This window comes from Camponotus vicinus, unplaced genomic scaffold, assembly GCF_025532165.1.
Source record: "Camponotus vicinus isolate PSW18456_S1 unplaced genomic scaffold, iyCamVici1.0 SCAF_4, whole genome shotgun sequence".
In the NCBI taxonomy this organism is placed as follows: Eukaryota; Metazoa; Arthropoda; class Insecta; order Hymenoptera; family Formicidae; genus Camponotus; species Camponotus vicinus.
In genome coordinates, this window is record NW_028141976.1 from 8,377,251 (window position 1) to 8,398,527 (window position 21,277).

The 21,277-nt window shown below is 37.2% G+C and overlaps 2 protein-coding genes across 16 annotated transcripts in view; one reads left to right on the top strand and one right to left on the bottom strand.

The window, feature by feature from the left end:
* The window catches only part of Ten-m (teneurin transmembrane protein Ten-m), a 683,381-nt gene that overhangs the window by 644,340 nt on the left and 17,764 nt on the right, over nucleotides 1-21,277 (top strand). For 14 of the 15 annotated variants that reach the window (XM_083097966.1, XM_083097971.1, XM_083097970.1 and 11 more), the window contains 3 exons: nucleotides 13,730-13,912; nucleotides 19,143-19,227; nucleotides 21,009-21,172. In XM_083097966.1, the coding sequence (XP_082954092.1) occupies nucleotides 13,730-13,912; nucleotides 19,143-19,227; nucleotides 21,009-21,172 (432 nt within the window). The remainder of the gene's footprint in view (nucleotides 1-13,729; nucleotides 13,913-19,142; nucleotides 19,228-21,008; nucleotides 21,173-21,277) is intronic. The other variant, XM_083097979.1, reaches the window with a different exon arrangement.
* LOC145970814 (uncharacterized) lies at nucleotides 1,452-2,993 on the bottom strand. The gene is made up of 2 exons (XM_083097810.1): nucleotides 2,411-2,993; nucleotides 1,452-1,897 (listed from the first exon to the last, which is right to left on the bottom strand). The coding sequence occupies exons 1-2, from the start codon at nucleotides 2,989-2,991 to the stop codon at nucleotides 1,606-1,608; spliced, it is 873 nt and encodes a 290-aa protein (XP_082953936.1). The 5' UTR covers nucleotides 2,992-2,993; the 3' UTR covers nucleotides 1,452-1,605.

Consider the following 21,277-nt stretch of genomic DNA (forward strand, 5'->3'; position numbering starts at 1 on the left):
CCCTTGCACTTTTCATTCTTTCTAAAGTTATTACAATTATAATTATAAGATTGATTATTATAAAATTAGAACACTAGAAACATCTGAAACATCTGAACATCTTACCTTCCGCGTAGAATCTAGATGCTATGAAACAAAAGAAGTAGGAACGGCAATAAGTAAAATTGGCCAAAAAGTGCTAACCGCAGGCCTGCATTAATCTTACAACAAAAATTAATGCAATAATTATTCATCCTAAACGCATTACTTTTCTCACTTATTTTTTAGGTAACGTTTTGAAACCCTAATATCAGTTTAAATATTTATCCTTACAATACGTTACAATACAAACAATTATTTTTACAGAATCAATAATAGTTCATGTCATACAATATGTAATGTTACTTTAATTTTTTGTCGATGTTTGATAAGTGGAGTCAATTGAAGGAAGAAGATATATTTCGTAAAACAATCGATATAATTATAAATTTGTGTTACATTCATGCAGGCCTACGGCTAGTTTGCATTTTTCAGCCGATTTTGTCTACTGTTATCCCCACTCCTTTTGTTTCATAGTTTCTCTAGACTTCTCGCGGAAACGTAAGACGCTCGAGTTCAGAAATGATTATAGTTATAAATCGTTCGGCACATATTTCCCTTGTACTTTTCATTCTTTCTAAAGTTATTACAATTATAATTATAATATATTGATTATTATAAAATTAGAACACTAGAAACAAAATGGAAAATATATTAATTGTATGTATATATACGGTTAATAATTGTGTTTCATTTTAATGTTATTTTTGACCTTATAATATAATAATAATAATAATAATAACAATAATAACTTTACAAACAATGTATGGAGCGATAAAACGCCATACGATTTATAATTAATATCGTTCTAAACATCTGAACATCGTACGTTTCGCGTACAATCTAGATGCTATGAAACAAAAGAAGCAGGAACAGCAATAAGTAAAATCGGCCGAAAAGTGCTAACCGCAGGCCTGCATTAATGTTACAACGAAAAAAAATGAAATAATTAGTCATCATAAACGCATTATTTTTCTCACTTATTTTTTTCAAGTAACGTTTTACGAATCGTCAAATTTATGAAAACAAAGTCAATAATGTAATCGAAATCAGAATTAAAAGTTAAATCCTACACAGAGAAAAATGTATACTGTATTCAAGTAAATATTATTTATTTTAAGTATATCATAAGTTTGTATATCCGCAAATATATCATAAGTTCACCACAAGCATTAAATTTAATTGAATATATTCTGAATTTTAGTAAGTGCAGTATTTTAGTCAAGAAAATTAAAACAAAAATTTGGTTTGCTTACTACAAGAGTTGACGTAAAGTAAGTTTGATTTTTCTTTGATACAACTTTACAATATTCTTGAAGAGAAAATAAATTCTTCTTTTGAGTATATGATAATGAGATTTTCTAACACTTGTGATGAGTATATTTTAAGATTATTATCAAGAATATATTCTTTGTTGAAGAAAACTATTACTTAAAAAAAGAAAAATAAACTGAGTAATCGTTTTTCTTGGCAGTAGAATGATATTTTTCTCTGTGTAATAACTAATACATGTAGGGATATTACTAACTATTTCTTTCTTGTCTTCTTCAAGGTTTTTACGGTATTTTTACTAAATTCATGCGTTCTTTTAAGGTTTTCCCCCATCTTCTGTAATTTTTCTTTTGAAGGTCTTTTGCTGGTACTAGGAATATTACGGGGCTCAGAAGGTAGATTACTGCTAGTTGAAGGTTGATTACTGCTAGTTGAAGGTCGATTATTGCTAGTTGATATTAGGACTTCCCAATTGTTTGCTGCTTCTGAGTCATCAGTAGAAATGTCACCGAAAGAATCGTTAGAATCATATTCATAAAGAAGTAATCTATATAAAATATAATATAAAAATTACTGGATTAATTATTAGTATAAAATATAGCTTCAATTATGTGCACAATATTAATTATTTGAAGCCTTCAAACTAGTATTTTTTAAAGTAATACTGTTATTATCAAAACATCATCGAATAAATTTGAATTTTTGATATTCTCAAAAATTCCACATCAAAATACAAAAATTCTTGCCCGATTATTTAAAAAATTTTTATATTTATTCACAATTTATATTTACGCTTAGTGTCATAAATTATTGACTATAACAGTATTAAATTAATAAACTTAAAATTTGTATGATATTTTGATTAATAACCTAACAATAAGTTAATTTGACCCAAATATGCAAAATATTTGCCGTAAACATGTGCTATAAATATATGAACTTTTTAATTTTATCCATGGTATACATTTTTCTTATTGTATGCAAAAGTATATAAATTATTCAAAATAAATATATAAATTATTCGAAAGAAGTAAATTAATAATATTCAATTTTCACTTACTCTCTTGGTATTATATCCGAAGGAAAGTGCTGAATTTGTTCGCTATGTTTGTCGATCAAATGCTTTACGAACATGATAGCGTTCTTGGCTCCAATCTCAACATGACATTCCCTACATGTATCTACTTTGATCACCTGATTTCTTGGTTGCATGATGTTATAATAACTTCCAGCCTTTTCACGTATCCAGGTTTCAAGTGCTTTCCAGTTTCTGTATTCAATTTTATGAACATCTTTTAAATGTTCGTTGAAGTCTTGCGGAGCATGTAGGAATGGTTTATCACTTGGCATAGGTATGTAATCCTCACAATACGTGCATTGTATATTTGGCTTGAGAATTATATTTGAAGATATTGTCTTATAATGCGAATCCCATGTAAACGACAGATTTTTGCCGAGGTTCCTCGAAACGTCCAAAAAAGCTTCATAATGCTTCGTATCCTTAATTTTTTTCTTTAGATGAGCTTTTAGAGGTATTGATATCTCTAGTCTAAGCTTATGATCACTATCACAAAGACTACACTTTACTTTAGATAGACTTTCTAACGTAAAATAATTCCATCTCCACGGAGTATTTGCCATTATGTCCGTTATGTATCACAGATCGTGTGTTACTAACTACAAAATAAGAATTATTTCAAGCAAGAGTGTACGAAATATAGGTGTATAGAAAAAAGTAGGAAAGGTCGCGGTAAGATGTGTGATTGTATGAATATAAATATTGACTGTCTAAATCTGCCTAACGTGTTTGTCTGACTTGTATTCGTTTAACAATATTATTTCATGATACGTGAAGGAATTCTAAAAGACATTGATATTTTTATTCATGACGTGGAATTAAAACCGTTAAAAATTGTAATCACATTAAATGCCCTTAAAACCTATGTAATGTATCTTTAAAATTTGTCTTTAAATTTATATATTTTGTTACTGAATATGTTATTCAATTTTTAACTGGAATTTTTTGATAATCTGCATTTAAATTATAATTAAAACAATAAGAATATAGTAAGCAGGTATTAAATTTTTGCGATTTAATATTATATTTTTAATTTAGTAATAAATTCTCAATTTAACAGTTTTTCTTTAATTATTTTGTATTATTAATATGCAAAAATTGTTATTTTATTAGAATTTTTAATTAAAATATTTGTAAGAACTCAAATATTTAACTTTAATTATTATTCGGATTAAAAGATTTTTGCCCAATTACTTATATATTCATTTCTATTTTTTCGGTTTTAGAAATTATTGGTTATATTCGCATAAATAAATTTTTAAATTATTGTATCTAGATAAAACATTAGCTTAGAAGGTGAATTCAAACGAGTTTGATTTCAATACTTATAATATTTGCCAAACACAAGTGCGATATTTTTCGAATAATATTTGTGATACAAATGTTATTAACGTCTGAATTTTATGCTCGTTTATATACGAGGAAATATAGAAAGGCCTTATATGAATTTATGTACATATCGTAATATACAGGGTGACCCATTTTAACTTAGGCAGCCAAATAACTCGAAAAATAAGCAAGATAGAGAAAAATGTTTTAGACAAAAGTTGTATGGTTTCGAGGGGGCCATAAGATGGTATCATTGGTTTGACCTTGAAGAGTCATTTGAAGGTCACGTGAAGGTCACTTCAATTTTTTTAAATGGAACATCCTATATATTTTTGTACATTCTTGTAGCTCATCTCAAGAGCTTTCCAAAACACTATAATTAAGTACATTTTCGTTAAGTACTTTTTGAGTTATGAGGCTTGAAATAATTTCTTAATTTTACATAAACCGTAAAATATCTTGTAAAATATTCATTTTTCGATTACCTTACCTTAATAGTTTTATGTACAAAATAATGAGAGGAATCAATTGGTGTAAAGAAAACACATAGTTGTTTCGAAGAAAAAATATGTAATTTGCAATTAACAATTCCATATTTTTTCTTAAAAACAACTATGTGTTTTCTTTACACCAATTGATTCCTCTCATTATTTTGTACATAAAAGTATTAAGGTAAGATAATCGAAAAATGAATATTTTACAAGATATTTTACGGTTTATGTAAAATTAAGAAATTATTTCAAGCATCATAACTCAAAAAGTACTTAACGGAAAGGTACTTAATTATAGTGTTTTGGAAAGCTCTCGAAATAAGCTACAAGAATGTACAAAAATATATAGGGTATTCCATTTAAAAAAATTGAAGTGACCTTCACGTGACCTTCAAATGACTCTTCAAGGTCAAACCAATGATACCATCTTATGGCCCCCTCGAAACCATACAACTTTTGTCTAAAACATTTTTCTCTATCTTGCTTATTTTTCGAGTTATTTGGCTGCCTAAGTTAAAATGGGTCACCCTGTATAATTGTATGTACATCAAAATGTTAGAATTCTTTCGAGGGGTCAACCATCGCTCAAAAAATATACAGTGATTGCCATTTTTGGCAATACAATACATTTTTATTGCTTACATTGCTATTGTATTGCTTTTGCATTGTTAATAATGTTTTTGTACTTTTGGTAATCGCATTATTATTTTATTGTCAATATTGTCAGTACACTGCCGTAGAACTGAAAAGTATTTCTAATGCATATTACTTTTTGTCTCATATTGCTAGTATGATTTCAATTTCATATTTTTCTAAAACATGAATTTCCTAAAATTATATTTACTGTATTGCCGCAATATATTCCTGATGAAATGTACAATGATTGCCAGTGATTGACCGCTCGATCACATTTGACGTGGATGAGAAAGATGAAAGTAAAAACCGCGCTATTTGACTAATAACAATTTTTATGCGAGATGTCAGGGATATATCCTGCGAGAGCTTTTACATGAAAGCGAAAGGTAGAAAGAGAAAGAGAGAGAGAGAGAGTTAAGGATCGTGCGCTCGCTCGAGTTCACACGATCAGACGCTTTGATTTCGATCTCCCGTTTCCCGTCTGGAAAATACCTCGCCTCTCGACGCCCGGCTCAACCTTTCCATCGGTCCTGGAAGGAAAGAATCGCCGAGGGTGTCGTATCGAGGTGCACGCCCGCGCTTCGCGGAGGTCCACTCGAACGTAGCAGACACGCCGTAAGGTCGTAAAGGGGAAAGGAGAAGGAGAGCGACCGGCCATTCTCGCGCGGCTTTTCCACCATCGTGCGCGCGTGCACGCCACATAAATTCTAATGGGAAACGAATTAAGCCGCCCCATTTTCTCGCCCGAGCCACCCTCTTATTCCTCGCCGAACGTGAAAAGTTTTCAGCGTAACTTCGCGCCACCGGCGAAAGGAGATCCGGCCCAGATATATCGCACTTAACGCAACTGCGCATTACGTTATACACGTACGTGCGTAATAGTTTCCGCCGAGACACACGGGAATTTTTCCGGACCATGTGTCGTCCAAGGCTCTCCCGCTTAAATACGATAGTGTGTTTGGTCGGAGTGAATTATACGTTTCAGAGACCGGCTCGCCGCGCTGGATGTCGGCGTAGTTATTACGGTCCGATGAGAGAACGTATTATAACTCGATTTAAATTCATGCGAGATTAAAATATATATATATACACACACACACACACACATACACACATACATACATACATACATACATACATACATACATACATACATACATATACATGTATATATAATTCCATTAGAGAGAACGCCATAGTTTTGCCGCGCTGCTAACGAGCTTTCCTAATTTCAGTTTTCCTAATTCGCAGCTGCAAATATACACGCGCGCGACAGGCGTTATTAGTTCACGTATGTACGGGCGCTTTTTGTAGCGAGTCATATTTCGTTTGTAGGCGAATTTTCATCGCGATTTTTTTCTTCGGGACAGCGCACGCGGAGTTTCTATATTTCAAAGAGAGAACGCGGGACAAGCGTCTCTTCTCTCTTTTTTTTTTTCTTCTTTTTTATCAACTACTATTTATTTCGACTTTCGTCCCTGTTAACTTCCGCGGACTTGGCCGTCGTGGAAAAGCTAATTTCGATTTTCCAGGACACCGGCGTGCCGTGAAAAATCCAATGGTCGAGCTGGCGGCGGGAAAACGTTCCACGAATTCTCGCTGCTCTCCGACTTCGTTTTCGGTCTATCCTGCTGCCTTTATTTTCGAGCCACGTAAATTCTAATAGGAAACGAATTAAGTCTTTTTTTCTTCTTTCTCTTTTTTCCCTCGTTCTCTTTCTCCCTTTCTCTCCTCCTCTTCTCTCGGCAGTTCCTCTTTTCCGTAGAGTTTCCACTTTAGGAAAAACGAGCGGCGCCGCCACCATGCCATTCCGCGCGGTTTAAGGCCACCGAGAGATGCGATGCTCGACTTCATGGTACAGATGTTGGTGCATTCGAACTTATACGAACGTGCAGGGTCGGTGTAGAAAATGATTTCATAGCGTTACTGCTGAAAAACAGATCGCAAAATTTCTGCACATATATAGTGTATATGTCATGTATAAATTATATTATTATTAACTTAGAAATTAAATTATTAAATTATAATACTATTTTAAAAAAATGAAATATATATTATACAATATATCAGAATAATAAAAAAAGTAATTACGAGAGACAAGGATAAAAAAATTGTAAACACATCAAAAATATAGCAAATATAAATATTATTATAAACTTTAAAAATTTTTAAACGGCCATAGGAGCCAAACGCGGATGGTAGTGCGTAAGCTCAACGAGAATTAAGTTTTCGTTGAAACTTATTTGTGTGCACAGGGCACTAAATTTTCTTGGTACGGAACCAAGCAAATTTAAATAATTCTCAATTCGAGAAATTATTAATTATTATCCCTATCTTGCTATAAATATTATTAATATATATATTGAAAATATTCATACATTTGATTGTCACATAGTTTGATAAAAAAAACTAAATGATAATTTTGATTAAAAAAATAAAAAAAAATAGATATATATATTCGAAATCCCCGAAGTCTCCCCGAAAACCTCCAACCGGCCCTGTCTGGACATTTATATATCTACGTACGCGCGAAAATATATGTAACAAGAGGATAAGGGACGTGGCGCTCTCACACATAGGGCGTAGAACGAGCGAGGGTAAAGAACCGCTATCGGCCCTCCATCCATCCCCCTCCGCCCTTTCCGACCCTACACTGTCCGCCGGTTCACCCTACATCTCTCTGCACCGCGTCTCCTCCGACTTCCAATTAAAACTGTTTCGCCCTACCCCGTGCCTTTTCCCCTCTTTTCCCCAGGTCCGCCTCTTCATTTTTCAAGATTTTCCTCTGATGCCAGAAGGAAGCGAAAAAGAGGGTCTCGAGAGGGCTTTTCCTTCGCTCTCGGGTCATTCGACGACGAAAATCTCCTAACGAGACGTAATGCGACGATGTCGCGCGAACTCGACTCGTCGATAAAACGAGAGGCTCGACTTGATTCGCTTCTGAAGAATGAAAACGCGAAGATTAGTGACGATTATTGGCAGACCAGTGTCCCTCCTAGAAGTCAATCGCGATCACTGAAATAACAAAGTATATAACAAATATCTTTATAATTGAAGATATGCTCTATTTTGGAAATTAGATTCTGTTTTTATAAAGAAAAATAATTTATTTAAATAAAAATTTTTTAAAATTAAAATTTGAATGAAATGTGAAAGATAAATGAAATTTATTCAAATATAATATAATTTTAATAAAAATATGAAAGATATAGTGAGAATAGAAATAAAATATGAGATTACATTAATAATAATACACAAAGGCGATAATTATATAAATATAATTTATTGTGTTCTGATAATTTGGTTTATTGTTAGCTTAATATATCTGATTCCAACATCGCTCTGGAGTCGTATATGACTGTTAATTAGCGGCCTTAAATGTTAATAATAGCTGTATGTTTCTCATCTACATTTTTGCATTTAATGTAGTACTGTTTGATATTGTCTAAACTCTCTTTTTTTAACAGTTATATTATAAGTGGATTATTGATTAAATTAATATAGGTGCGCGTGCATCCGAGAGATGGATGCACCGCGAATACACGGCGGAAAATTTTCGCGAAAACTTCCGGATATTGCGATAAATTGCGAACGCTACCCGATATTAGAGCGACGTAGTGATTCCCTTAAGTAAAGTGGTTGTTCCACAAATTCTGGCATGGCTTCCGTAAGTTCTAGGATAGCACAAGGAAACGGGCGGACGCGGCGTATATACGTAAATTCGAGATAACTCAACCGCTTTAGGATTCGCCGGGAAAGCTGGAGGATCTCCAACACATATCTGATGCAGTTGATGGAAGTACCAAAATAGCATGTATATATATATATATATATATATATATATATATGTCACAAAAAAATAAGAAAAAAAAGAGAGGGGAAGAAGATAAAAAAATATATATATATATATATATTTTTATCTTCTTCCCCTCCCCCCCACTCTCTTTCTTTCTCTTATTTTTTTGCGTACATTGCAATTTGATGCAATTTGTTAGAAATTGGAACATTACTCGAAAGTGAATGCAATCCAAGACGTAATAATTATTTTTAACTTCGCAAAGATTCAGTAACCCCATTATAAGCTTAAACAATATCTCACTTTGATTTGTTAAATTTATGAGTGCTTATATTTATATGCAAGTTATTTGTATCTTCGATAAAATCATCGTATTTCGATACTTGCGATGAGAATAGCCGCTCTTTTAAATATTTAAGATTATACATCTCTTTTTCTCTTAAAAGAGAATATTCATAAACTATAAACATGTCCAAAGTAAAAAAGTAATCTCATCTCACACACACATAAATTTTTTGTTATACAAAAGAACTCATTTTATGCTTACAATTTAAAATTCATTTTATGCTCTTACAATTTACAAGTATATCTGTATAGAAAATTCTACAATCACATATATTTAATGTAATTTTTAAAAAATGGCTGTACAGGGGCACGAATCATAGATAAGCGAGTCTTTTTAATTACTAGATTTATGAAACTACAATCTCGAATATATACGAAGATTGTGGTTCTCACACTACCGCTGGCACGTGGAAATATGCGAGGCTTTATCCAGCGCGCGATATAGTATTAATTCGTTCCGCTCTGAAAGCTAATCCAGACACGAGACTAACCCTTGTTCATTTTCTTCGCCCTGCACCCCAAAATTCGTCCACTCTGCTCTTTGATACGTGACCGGGCTCCCGAATCGTTTGTTCACTTTTCCCCTCCTAAATCTCTGTGGATATTACTACGATGTTGCTTTATACGGCATTTTATCCCGGAACGTTTTCACACGAGTCGTATTTTTTTCACCGAAAAAAAATGGCACAATTTATATCTTTTATCGGAAACGGATATTCAAAACTTAAGCAGTCCACAATGCATCACAATGCGAATCATTTTATTTAGTATATTGCTTCTCTTTCGCTCTATTTTTTTTTTAATTTTATATTTACACTATAAAATTATTATTCATTACTGTTATTGTATAAAATTATCGCATACTGTTGTTTAATTAAAATAATCGTCGTGCTATCGAATTATATTCATAATCAAATTGATAAAAAAATTACTTGACAAAAATCACATTGATTAATATTATTGGTAAGCAATTTAAATAAGACCAAATAAAGCCTCTTAAAGATTATCTATTTCGGAATTCGATTAAAGCCATGAAGAGGCATTTGACGGAATCGGATTGCGTTACGACATGATGCGCGACCATCGTTATCGAGACTTAGCTTTCTTTCCTCATATGGTCGTCTCAGTTAGACTTTCCGTGTCGAAAGAACGCGTCCAATGATCCGAAGACAATCTGACGATCTTGGAGAGCCTCTTGATTCCACGGCGAAAACGCACCGTTCCCGGGTTCCGTACCTGGGATCCCGAAAAAAAGGGAGAGGGGAGGGAAGTACCTCCTCTAATAAATTCCATTAGGCATGGGCTCTTGCGCGTAAGGGCCCCGATATTATGTTACGCGTTTTGACGTGCGCTCTCAATGGGCGCGCATCCATTACGCGCGGGCCCGGTGTGCGACACCGGTCCTTCGAGGTCAGAACTCATTCAAGCAACCAGGTCCTTTGGTGCCCTACCACTGATCTTGGGATCCCTTAGCCGACGAAGTCCCAATCCGCGCAAACCAGGCGAGCATAATTCGATTCACGAATGCCTCGCTTCTTCCTCTACCCGCGCGCGCGTCCTTTGTCGCGCGATGCTCATCCTGGATACCGGATAGCGGCACGCAAGATCCTGCCTTTTGTCGGTGCTCAAACTTTCTCTCTCTCTCTCTCTCTCGGTCTCTTTTTCGGTCTGTTTTTATTTATTCTCCTCGAGAGCGAGCGACGACGAGATCGCTCGCTCGAGCTGCTAAAACGGGAGAAGGAGCGATGACGACGGGGTGAGATCCTTCAAGTAACTATCGGGACAATACCCACTCCCGCCGATCTATTAGCAAGAATAACGACGTGCCACAGACTCTTCTGCCTCGATGGATCTGCAAGGATGAATAGACCGAAGCGTTCGAGCTCTCTCTTTCTCTCAAGTCGCGCTAACGCTTCATACGTAACGGGCGGATCCTGGGGTTAACAAGTTTCGGCATTCAGGTAGAAATGGTCGACAAGGCACACTGTCTTCTTCATTGAAATCTCCATCGGCGAAAATTATCGCGGCGCTCCCGACGTTTTACATTCCGCGACAAGATATAGGAAATGTCGCAACTACATGATTTGACTGGAAATGTTAATGTAAAAAGGCAGACATACCGTACAATTAATATTACACGCTGATTTTGAAGTTTGTGCAGCATTGTTGTATTAATTAAAATTTAAATAGCCACCGTCGGGAATTATTAATATAAGGATTCACATTTAATCGCCGGCGCATCGGAGGAATAATAAAAGAATTTCACATTTGGTATTACGAACGTGATTATTGCTAATTGCAATAATATATTAATTTGCCCCATAATTATACAATATGCAATAATTACAGCCAATTTTAGTCTAGATAAATAAAAAAAAAGGAATATTTTTTCAAAGTATCTTTCAATTTTTCAAAGCTGTACTCTTGAGGCAGTTTACGCATCTCTATCTCTATCGATGAATTGATGCACATTGGTAATAATATCAAATCTTGCTTTTCTAGCAGAGGAAAAGAAGAAGTGGGGGAGAGAGTTGAAGAGCAACGGTGAGAACGAAATGTGGAAACTGAGAAAGTTCGGTCGTAAAAGGGTCGAGTGCTCTTGGGTGAACCAAATCAAGGGACGGAAGGAAAGGGTGACGGAGGAGGGTAGGGAAGGTCGCGTAAGCAAAGCACGAATCGAAGTTGGTAGCTACAGCAAACGGGTAGGAGGAAGGACGAAGAGGAGACGAGCACGCGATTAGACGAGATTGAGAAAGTCCTTTGTCGTCGCATGGGATAAAACTTTTTTTTCTGCCGTCTCGCTCTCTTTCTTCACCTTCCATTCGTCCGGCTCCCTTCGCTCTGTCTCCCTCATGGTCTTCTTCCGCTCACGCCGCCCCCTGTTGTGCCCTTTATCGTCCAATGAGATATCAGACGATATTCGTTACGACCACCAGAAAAAAAGTACGAACGAGTCCGCCTCATTGGTTAGCACTCGATGCAAAAGAAATGGCTCGAATTTCTTGTCGAATCCCTTCGGATTCTTTCTGAGCTTTTCGAACTTGTCGATAAAATACTCGATTCGATATTCGAGTGATATCAGCAATCTTTAATGAATTTAATCAATTATTATCAGAGATGAGCAAAATATTTGAAATAGAAATTTGTATGTCGATAAAATATAAAATATATTTTAAAAAATTTAATTCATTTTTTACGAATGAAAAATAAATATTTTAGATATGCATTATTTTCGTTAATGAAATTCTAACTAATCGATTAAAATAATTTTTTTTTTTTTCATTACATGGGCAATAAAATACTCGATATTGAATACTGAATATATATTCACAATTTATATTTATTCTATTGATTCAAAAAATTATTTATATAAATAAATCTGTTTCTATTCGTGTCAAATGATGTTTTTGAATTGGCATCAACAAGCTGTACTTTTTTGAAATAATATAGAAAATAATATTTAAAATGATTACGTAATGCAAATTCAAATATTTTAAATATCATATCAAGTAAAAATATTTCTTTGATATTTCTTCAAAATTACTTAATAATTATTAAATTTTATTTTTTTTAATTATTATATTATTGATGATTTTTCAAATCTATGAGTTGATGGCTAAAAAATTATTTAAATTGTTATTAAAATATTTTCACGAGCAAGGCTAATAAAGTGATATTTTATTACAATATCGAGATAAATAATAAATTGCAAGTAAAGTATTCTCTAATACAGACACGAGAATACATATTGTGTTACTTGAGCTATCCTTCTCTGATTGAAATTTAACTTCGCAACCACTCGTATTTACCCGAGTATATCTAAAATTTTCGCTGAATATTGCATTTCACATCTAACAATATAATCTGCTAACGCTCTCGTCGAGAGAATATGCCGAAATAAATAGCGTAATAGCCTTTTATACGTTATAAACCTCCGCGAATCGCATTAGAACTTTCCATTTTTAATATCTTCCGACAATCTTTCCAATCCGCGTGACACATCTGCAAATCCGTGTTGTTGCCTCGCGTATTCGAATTTTTGTCGGATTTGTTTAAAAAAAATTCCAGATCGCTCGTAGATAGGGCCTATATGCCTAGCGGTTTTCCATCTGGCATCTATCCACCCCCGACGACCGCGATAACGGTCGACGCGTGCCTAATCGTGAGATCGGCTCAACCCTTTGCCAGATGAAAACCCAGGCCACCTGTCATGGATTACTCGCGACCATTATAAGCCTCGAGACCGCCAGCCGCCCTAGATTCTGGGGCAAATCCTCGCGCAGACGTGTCGATCCGGCGCTTTTCTTACGAAACAGCCTGTACGGACTCTCTATTTTAGGGTGATTCATTTTTAAAGGGGTCCTGTACTTTAAGTCGTCACTTAACTATCGAAAAGTTTCGATTTAATAAAAACGGATACCTGAAATTTTTCTTTTTATGACAGTTTAGGACGGTCGATTTTGAAGTTTTATTACATCGGTGACTGAAGACAAATTACACAATGCAATAAAAGCTCGCCTTTTCAAAGAAAAGAATTTCAAGGCTAAACGATTCTCTTTTCTTGAAACCTTTGAAGAAATCCCCTTTAATACGTTCACACTTTATATGAACGTCGAAATATATAACTCTATTGTCAGCGTACGGAGCAATTAAAGGATATCTTGTCAACCTTAAATTAAAAATGTTTTCCCATTGTTGTTGCAGGGTGTTTGTTGGACAGTTCGGCACCGCGGGGCCCGCCTGATGTGCCACCCCGTAATCCCGCAATGAGCCGGCTCAACGGAAGACTGCCAGGAAGTCACGCAGCGAGTGATCACGAACGCGATCCCGATCTCGAGCCATCCTGCCTCGTACGCACCCCATCCGGTAACTTCTACAATATACCAAGTGAGTCCGCAAGTAGGGATCATTAAGTCTGATTTAGTGGAAACGAAAAATATATGTACGAAAGCAGAATATATTCGTGGGAAACGACACTTTTCCCCCTTTTTCCTCCCCTCTGTCTATGAGTAGCTAAGTCGACTCGTGTATCATGAAATGGAGATTCGAGTTACCCCCTTTTCTTCATAATTTCATTTATAAAAATTATCATTTTAAAATTATAAACATTCAAAGAATATTCATATTACGTAAAACTTTCATGATTTTTAATAACGAAACTCGAAATTCGACAACTGTGTATTGAGATTTCTACATCTTTATTACGGAAATTATTAAATGCAAAGAATCTGTTGGTCAAAGAATCCGTAGGCGATATTTCAGGTACTCGTGCATTTTCCCCTTTCATCTTTGTCATGCACAGAAGCTCCGTTCTCCATTACCTTAATTAAGGGCAATATTGATCGAGAAAACTGGATTTTTTCTCTCTTTTATCTGATCAGGTAATTCTGTCACGAAATGAAACTATTTTCGTGCTGTCCTGATTTTCTTTTATCTTCTCGATCGATTTGTTATCTCCTCGCAAACATAAACATGAAACTCCTCGATGCTTTTAATAATGCCGCGCGATTGCCAAAGTATCCCGACAGAAATATCAACACGCATCAATATTTGGCGGAGAAGAAGGCGAGTGTCCTGGCAGGGTGTATCCACCGATAATGTCGTTCTTTGCACTAGCTCGTCGAAAAAAGACTTAGATATAGGACGACGGCAAGTGACATCTTTTGACGAGGGTATACGTCGTAATCAGCGGTAACCAATGAGGGGGTCAGCCTCGGCAACAAGGGAAAGGGGCAACGACGATAATTTCCAGATCCTCTCGCGCTTGACGTATCTTATCGTCTTCGGGTTTTTCAAAGACCCCTCGGAAGCCATGCCGAGGTACCTGAAGTGTTCCTCTTTTACCAACTTTTCGTGTGCCTCTGTTTGCCGAAAGTATCCCAACAGTATTCTTTCGCTTTATCTTGGGAAAGCAAGGCACGTGATAGCGCCGCACCCGGCGAGATGCTCGCGTGTTTCGCGTGAGAAAACGTGGTTCTCTTCTCGTGAAATAAAAGTTGGAAATAAAAGCCCGGGGCTTGTTGGAGTAGTTAACTTGACTCTAACAAGCCTCGAACGCTCGCGCGCGATTCTCAAAATTTAGTCGCCGGATCGAATCGATCTGGTTCGGCTCGGCTCGCTAACTTAGCTTTTCACGAGTGTTCTTCAAACTTATACTCGTATAGGCAAATTAATTACAAATTTAATTTAAAGTATCGTAACGTGGAATAACTTTGCATGCCAATGGCAACTTTTCAATTAAATAAAAAAAATGCTCGATCAATCCGATGTCTAGAAGACGTGAGATGAAACGGGCAATGGAGATCGTGAATATCGCAAGTTGTTGAATACGATTATTTTGCATTTTATTAAATCCCGATGTTTTTTTTTAGAAAATATGCTCTCTCTTTATAAAATCCAAAACTTCAAGTTAATGTAAAGTAAAGATAAATAGGCGATTTTCATGTTGAATTCAACCATGCTCGAATTCACTACCCCGTGCTGCGACGAAGGGACGGTCGCTTGACGGTTTCAACTTGTCCTTCGTGCCACCGAGCGCACTCGAGGAAAGAAAAGGGCGCCTTGCGGCGACATTTTCCGAGGCACTCCAGTGAGTGGTATCGACTACGGGGAGGAAACAACGGGGCGAAACCTAACCATTTCCACGTATAAAGTATCTCCGGATCCGCCCGGGAAGAGTGTCCGAGCACCCGATCTTGTCTTCTTCCTCTTGTTTAGCTCGTCGTAAAGATTTTTCAAATTCCACGGTTGGACGCCGGGGGTTGACTTATCCGCCAATGCGTTTCTCTGTGTGTATACCCCTTGCGTCACTTTTCTAAAGCACACGCTAAACCGTCTCAAAGGTTCTCCTGAAAGCCATGAGATAGCTCGACCGGTGATTTACGATCCTTCGACATATTGACTGCCCGGTTACGGCAGACGCCTGACGCTTATGACCGTCTGCATAATACTTAGCTCCATTTATAGTCGAGATTTCTCTTTTCCAAGGGTTATCTCGCTCACTTATATTCGTTTTCTGGACGAAACGTGAAACCATGCTTGTTACGGTTGTCAATTGCATAATGTGTAAATTGAAAAAAGGTTTTTACGAATATAAAAGGATTACATTTCTTAAAGTACATTAATATGAACTTTTGTTCTCTGTATATCTTTTGCAATGAGCTATATATATATCTATATAAAATAATATTCGAGTTTTGTTAATTCTTTGCATTTTGTATATTTTTGCATGACATTAATTTATTTATATTTAGATATGTATTTATAATATTGAATTGAAAAGAGTTATGATGAATATAATTCTATATTTATTTTATTTATTCTTAAAAATATTACACTTATAACTCATTTATTATTACGTATTTTTTATAATATTTAATTATCTATGTTAAATTAAAATTTCATTATTATTTATTATTTTTTTTTACATTTATATTTTCTTTATATGCAAAAAATAATAGAAATTAATTATTAAAATCTCAAAATTTTCTTAAAGACAATCTAGTTAATATTAGGAATAAAAGATTAAATTTATAATTTCAACAATATTATAAATTAATGGACTGTCAATTAAAATGGAGCAAGAGAAAATTTACAGATTTTTATCGCGAATATTTTTACGATTTTAGATATTTGAAACGAAAGAAAGTATTTTAATTATTCGTATATTTTGTTAAAGTTTTCTCAAAGTATGTATATTTCATTCTCTGTATATAAATTGGACGTGTCGCGTCCAAATATTTCATTGTTTCACGTCACTTGAAGAAATTTATTTCAGTAGTTTTCAGTCGAGGTATACGCATATAACTGAAAATGATTGCGCTACAGAAAATTTAGTCGCTCAAATGATTTAACGCGGCCAACAAAGTCCCAATCCTATGCATATTCACATTCAACCCTTTGCTGGGCTATTCCTCACGCGGGGACGCCTCTCGCGAGCGCATCATCTACAGTAAATCACGTGGCAGGTCGCCAATTAGAGTGATTTCTCGCCGGCGAACCGCCGATTAGCAGATATTCCCCTCTAATTCGATTCCGGGCGACGGGGGTCGTCCGTCTCGTGCGCCTAAGCGCTTCGGAGGAAAAAAATAAAAGCGTAAGGCACCCTCCGGGTAGAAAGCGGAGTAACCCCCGAAATCACCGTAATCACGAATATCTGCCTAAATGGCATAATCACCGGATTTCGGCGGAGTCGGAGCACCAACACCTGCAATTAGCGGCAGCTTCGGGGGGTCAGCGGCTCCGGCCTGGGCCCTCTTCTTCCCACGCCCGCGTTTTACCGGCGTTGCATCGCCGTGGTATGTGTAAAGGTACGGAGAAAGAGCGGGTTCTCCCTTACAGTATAAGAAAAGACCACAGTAACCAGCTTTCTCTCTCTATCTCTACCTCTCCTCTTGCCTCCTTTGCTCTTCTTCTTTATCGAGCACCTCGAAAATGGGTTTCGTGAAGCGGTCTCGAAAGGGGCTAAGTGTCAAGAACAACAAAGCTCGAACTCGAATGCCGCCTGCGCGCGTAAACGTGCAAAGTGGCTCATTAATATTCAAAACGCTGCCGCGGAGCGCTGCGTTTTAAATTGCGCAACGCGCATGATATCTCGCCGCACGAATGGCCGGGTTAAACTTCTAAAATTAATTCGGGGCCTCGTTACAAATGTAAATACATTTCAGCCGCGTTTATTTCTATTTTATCAGTCATTATATCCGGCATTGAATATTCAATTCAGATTTCCTTTTTCCCTCGCTCGCTATAAATATTGTACATTTTCGTCAATCTTTGCGTCAAAATAAATTTAAACGCGCATTTTATAAATATATTCATCTGAGAAAAGACTTTATATTTCATCGTCTCTAACCGAGATATCCTACATATTTTAGCAGGATATCACGAGAGAGATATAATAGAATTTGTGCGATTCTACGTTGGAAACTTGTATTAGAGGTTCCCCCGGTGGAGGATCAACGCGTTAATACTACTCGTGCATGTTGTTGCGAATGGGATCCCTCAAACCACCATCATCCGCCACTAATCATCGGTACTGTCGTCGCGACAATCTGCCAAATATGCTTAATGTATCTTGTGTAGGATATCCCGTCTTTCAACTTCGAAAATCGCTCAAGGAACATTTTAAAGAAGATGAAAATAAAGAGAGGAGAGAATTTCGTTGCAAAATACGTCGTTCGATCAAATTAACTTCGTTAAAAAGAAATAAAGACTTCTTGTTACGGCATATTTTCTTTCCCTGCCTTCAAGACCCTCCTTAGTGGTTTTCTAAAACCTAAAAACGCACACAGCTCTCCCTTCACGCGACTCGCATTCCGCTTGCTTGAAATTCAAGCCGAAACCGCGATGAATCATATACTTATCGATTCAACAGGAGAGCCGCGACTACCGTCTCGCTCCTTTCTTTTGCTTCACGCACATGCGATGTGAAACGGACGGAAAGACGTTCGCGTCTGGCATCACAAAGAACGTCTGGTCGTTCACCGGGAAAAGTCTCGTGCTGAAAATGAAGAATCGACACGTATCGTAATTTATTTAACGGCTGACCACGCCTCGCGCTCGTCGACCTCCGCGTCTAATTATAATTATACGTTCATACGATCTAATTATACGTTCCCGTAATCGGAAATACCGCATGCGAGGATAAATGTAAGCGAGGGGTGTCATTATCTCGTCGAATCGCGACGCGGTGAACATTTTTAACTATGTTGGATTGATAGAGAGCCCGCGTGAAACCTGTATAGTGCGTGCGTCTATTAGCTCTAACAATATCATTTACCCCCATGAATCAGTTAGCTCGATGAAGCAACTAATCCTGGACGCGGAGCTTTTAAGGATTGAGAAATAGTCGTATCCTCGCGCGAAAAGTTGTCTCTAGTACTATCTCTACTAACTTCCGCGTATTACAATGCTTATAATACGATTTCGTATGCATTACGTAAAATGTAAGCTGCGCCGCGTTGAATTGCATTTACATTTCGGCGGCGAAAAAACTTGACGGCGAGAAGGAGGGAGGGGGAGGCGCCGTTTCCCACGAGAAATTTCGCCGATCTGTCAGACGCGAATATAACAAACTATCTTCATCGTCTCATCTTTCGTTTCTTCTACCTTCTTACAGAGATACCGAAGAATGAATACAACAACAAGAATCAGTCTACGGGGAACAGTCCAATAAAGGTGGAGCTGCAGAACAACATGGACAGGTAAGGGTCGTACGTGCCGCGCTTTTACCGCGGTAATATTTTTCTTCTCCTTCTCTCTTTCTCTCTCTCTCTCTCAGACGGCGAATTGTGTCGTCCATGAATGAACTGAATCGAGGTGTGAGTCGAAGAAACGCGTGTTTCGAAAACCTCGACAGACGGACGAGGCGATCGGTGGCTGATCGACTTCTGCGTCCTTTCCTGCTTTTTTCTTCGCGCCACTCGACGGATCCCCATGAATCATCTATTCAGGCGACGCGCACAATGAGTTAATGTTTGAGCGCGGATTGTCATCCCTCAAGGAAAAGACGTCCCTGGTCCGCGCGTGACTGCTCGCCGTGGAAAATCGCCGGTCCTTTGGGTCCTTGCGATGCATTCGCCACAGATCCTCGAGGAACGCTCTCTCTCGTTGAGACTCGCAAAACGGTCGCCGCGTATTTACGGAGCCCGTAAACGAACTTCTTTCGGACGGGGACACAACGGAATTTGGTATCCGAGCAATTCGAGGATTCGAGTCTCTCCGGACTTTCGCGTTATGCAAATTTGCTAAATGACATTAACGCGCGCTCGAAAGTTGGACGAATTATTTTCCAGGAATTAAATAAAACGATATTGACTTAATACGAGATGGAAAAAATAATTTGATAATAAGTAATGCTGATTAGTAACCGATTTGACATTTAATTGCGCGCAATAGTAATACATTTTCGATAAAAAAGAATTTATTATCAAAAATTCGTCATTCCATGTTAAAACTTGCGGTGAATGAAATGATTCACGGTTGAATTATTTTTTTGATTCGTGTAAAATAATCATTACGTTGCACTTATATCTTTATTAAAAGCTAAAACAACGAGATATGATGAAAATGTAAATGTGGCAAAACCAAAGAGTTGACGTTCAAAAATGCCGGATATTCCAATATTGAAACTTTGTAACGAATAAGTCAAATACTCGGTTAAACATTTCGACATCGGGCTGTAAAATAGGGAATTCAGAGACCTGGAAGTTTCACTCGGAGAACTTCAAATCATCCGCTTTTATTTTGTTTGCGCGATAGGAAAAAAAAACTGCGCATCCAATCCGCGTAGAATCAACAGCGGGAGCGAGGACGACGCGACGCCTGGAGAGGACGGTAGACGCCGCGCGCCTGGTTCTCGTTTTTTTCATTATCAGGTGCAACGAAAGCAAACGCGCTTTCCCGCTCGCGCTTCAGAATCCGTCGGTTACGTTTAAATATTTTGGTTAGACATTTGTGAGTTACTTGGAAGCGGCGACGGCGGCGGCGGCAACCGTTCGCTACAAACACACTCGAGGGCTCCTGCTTTTCTATGGGGGTATGTAACGAGCGAGAATACATTGCGAGTTTCTCGAGTCTCTCTTCGACCACAAGGGAGAAGGAGAGAGAGAGAGAGAGAGAGGGAAAGAGAGCTGCAACTCTCTACTATAGCGAAACTCCGAGAGTTCGACAGAATGTGCTTGAAAATTGTACTGAAGTGCCGAATTCCTCGACGGTGTTTCTCTAATTACAACGGCGCATCGAGAAATTATGTAACATCGTGTAACGGTTCGACTCGAACCGCTATCTATGTAACTTTTCGGATAAAACAACGGGATAAAGATAATCTCTGACCGCTAACGAGCGGGCGGATAATCGTTAATGACGCCGCGTATTAGACGGAGCTACCGGTGAAGAGAAGAAAGATGGGAAAGCAGGAGGGAGGGAGTGGGAGAAACCAAAAATTTAAATGCGCAGCCATAAATCGACCTTCATCGATTTTCAGGGTACCTTTACCTTACGGGCACGCCCCGTCGATGATCCCGATGAGGAGACAAAGCATCCGCTGTCATTTCCGCAAGGGAATCGATTGGTGCAGCTGGAAACTAATTGCCATAGTAGTAATTATGCTCTCGCTCTGCTTGACCGCGGCATTAACCTACGTCGCAGGTAATTATTCGCATATTGCATTCCGTGCCATTTCTGTACCTTTCTTTGTTTCATCAATTATCTCTCTTGTATATCAGATATAATTCTATATAACAAAATTATAGT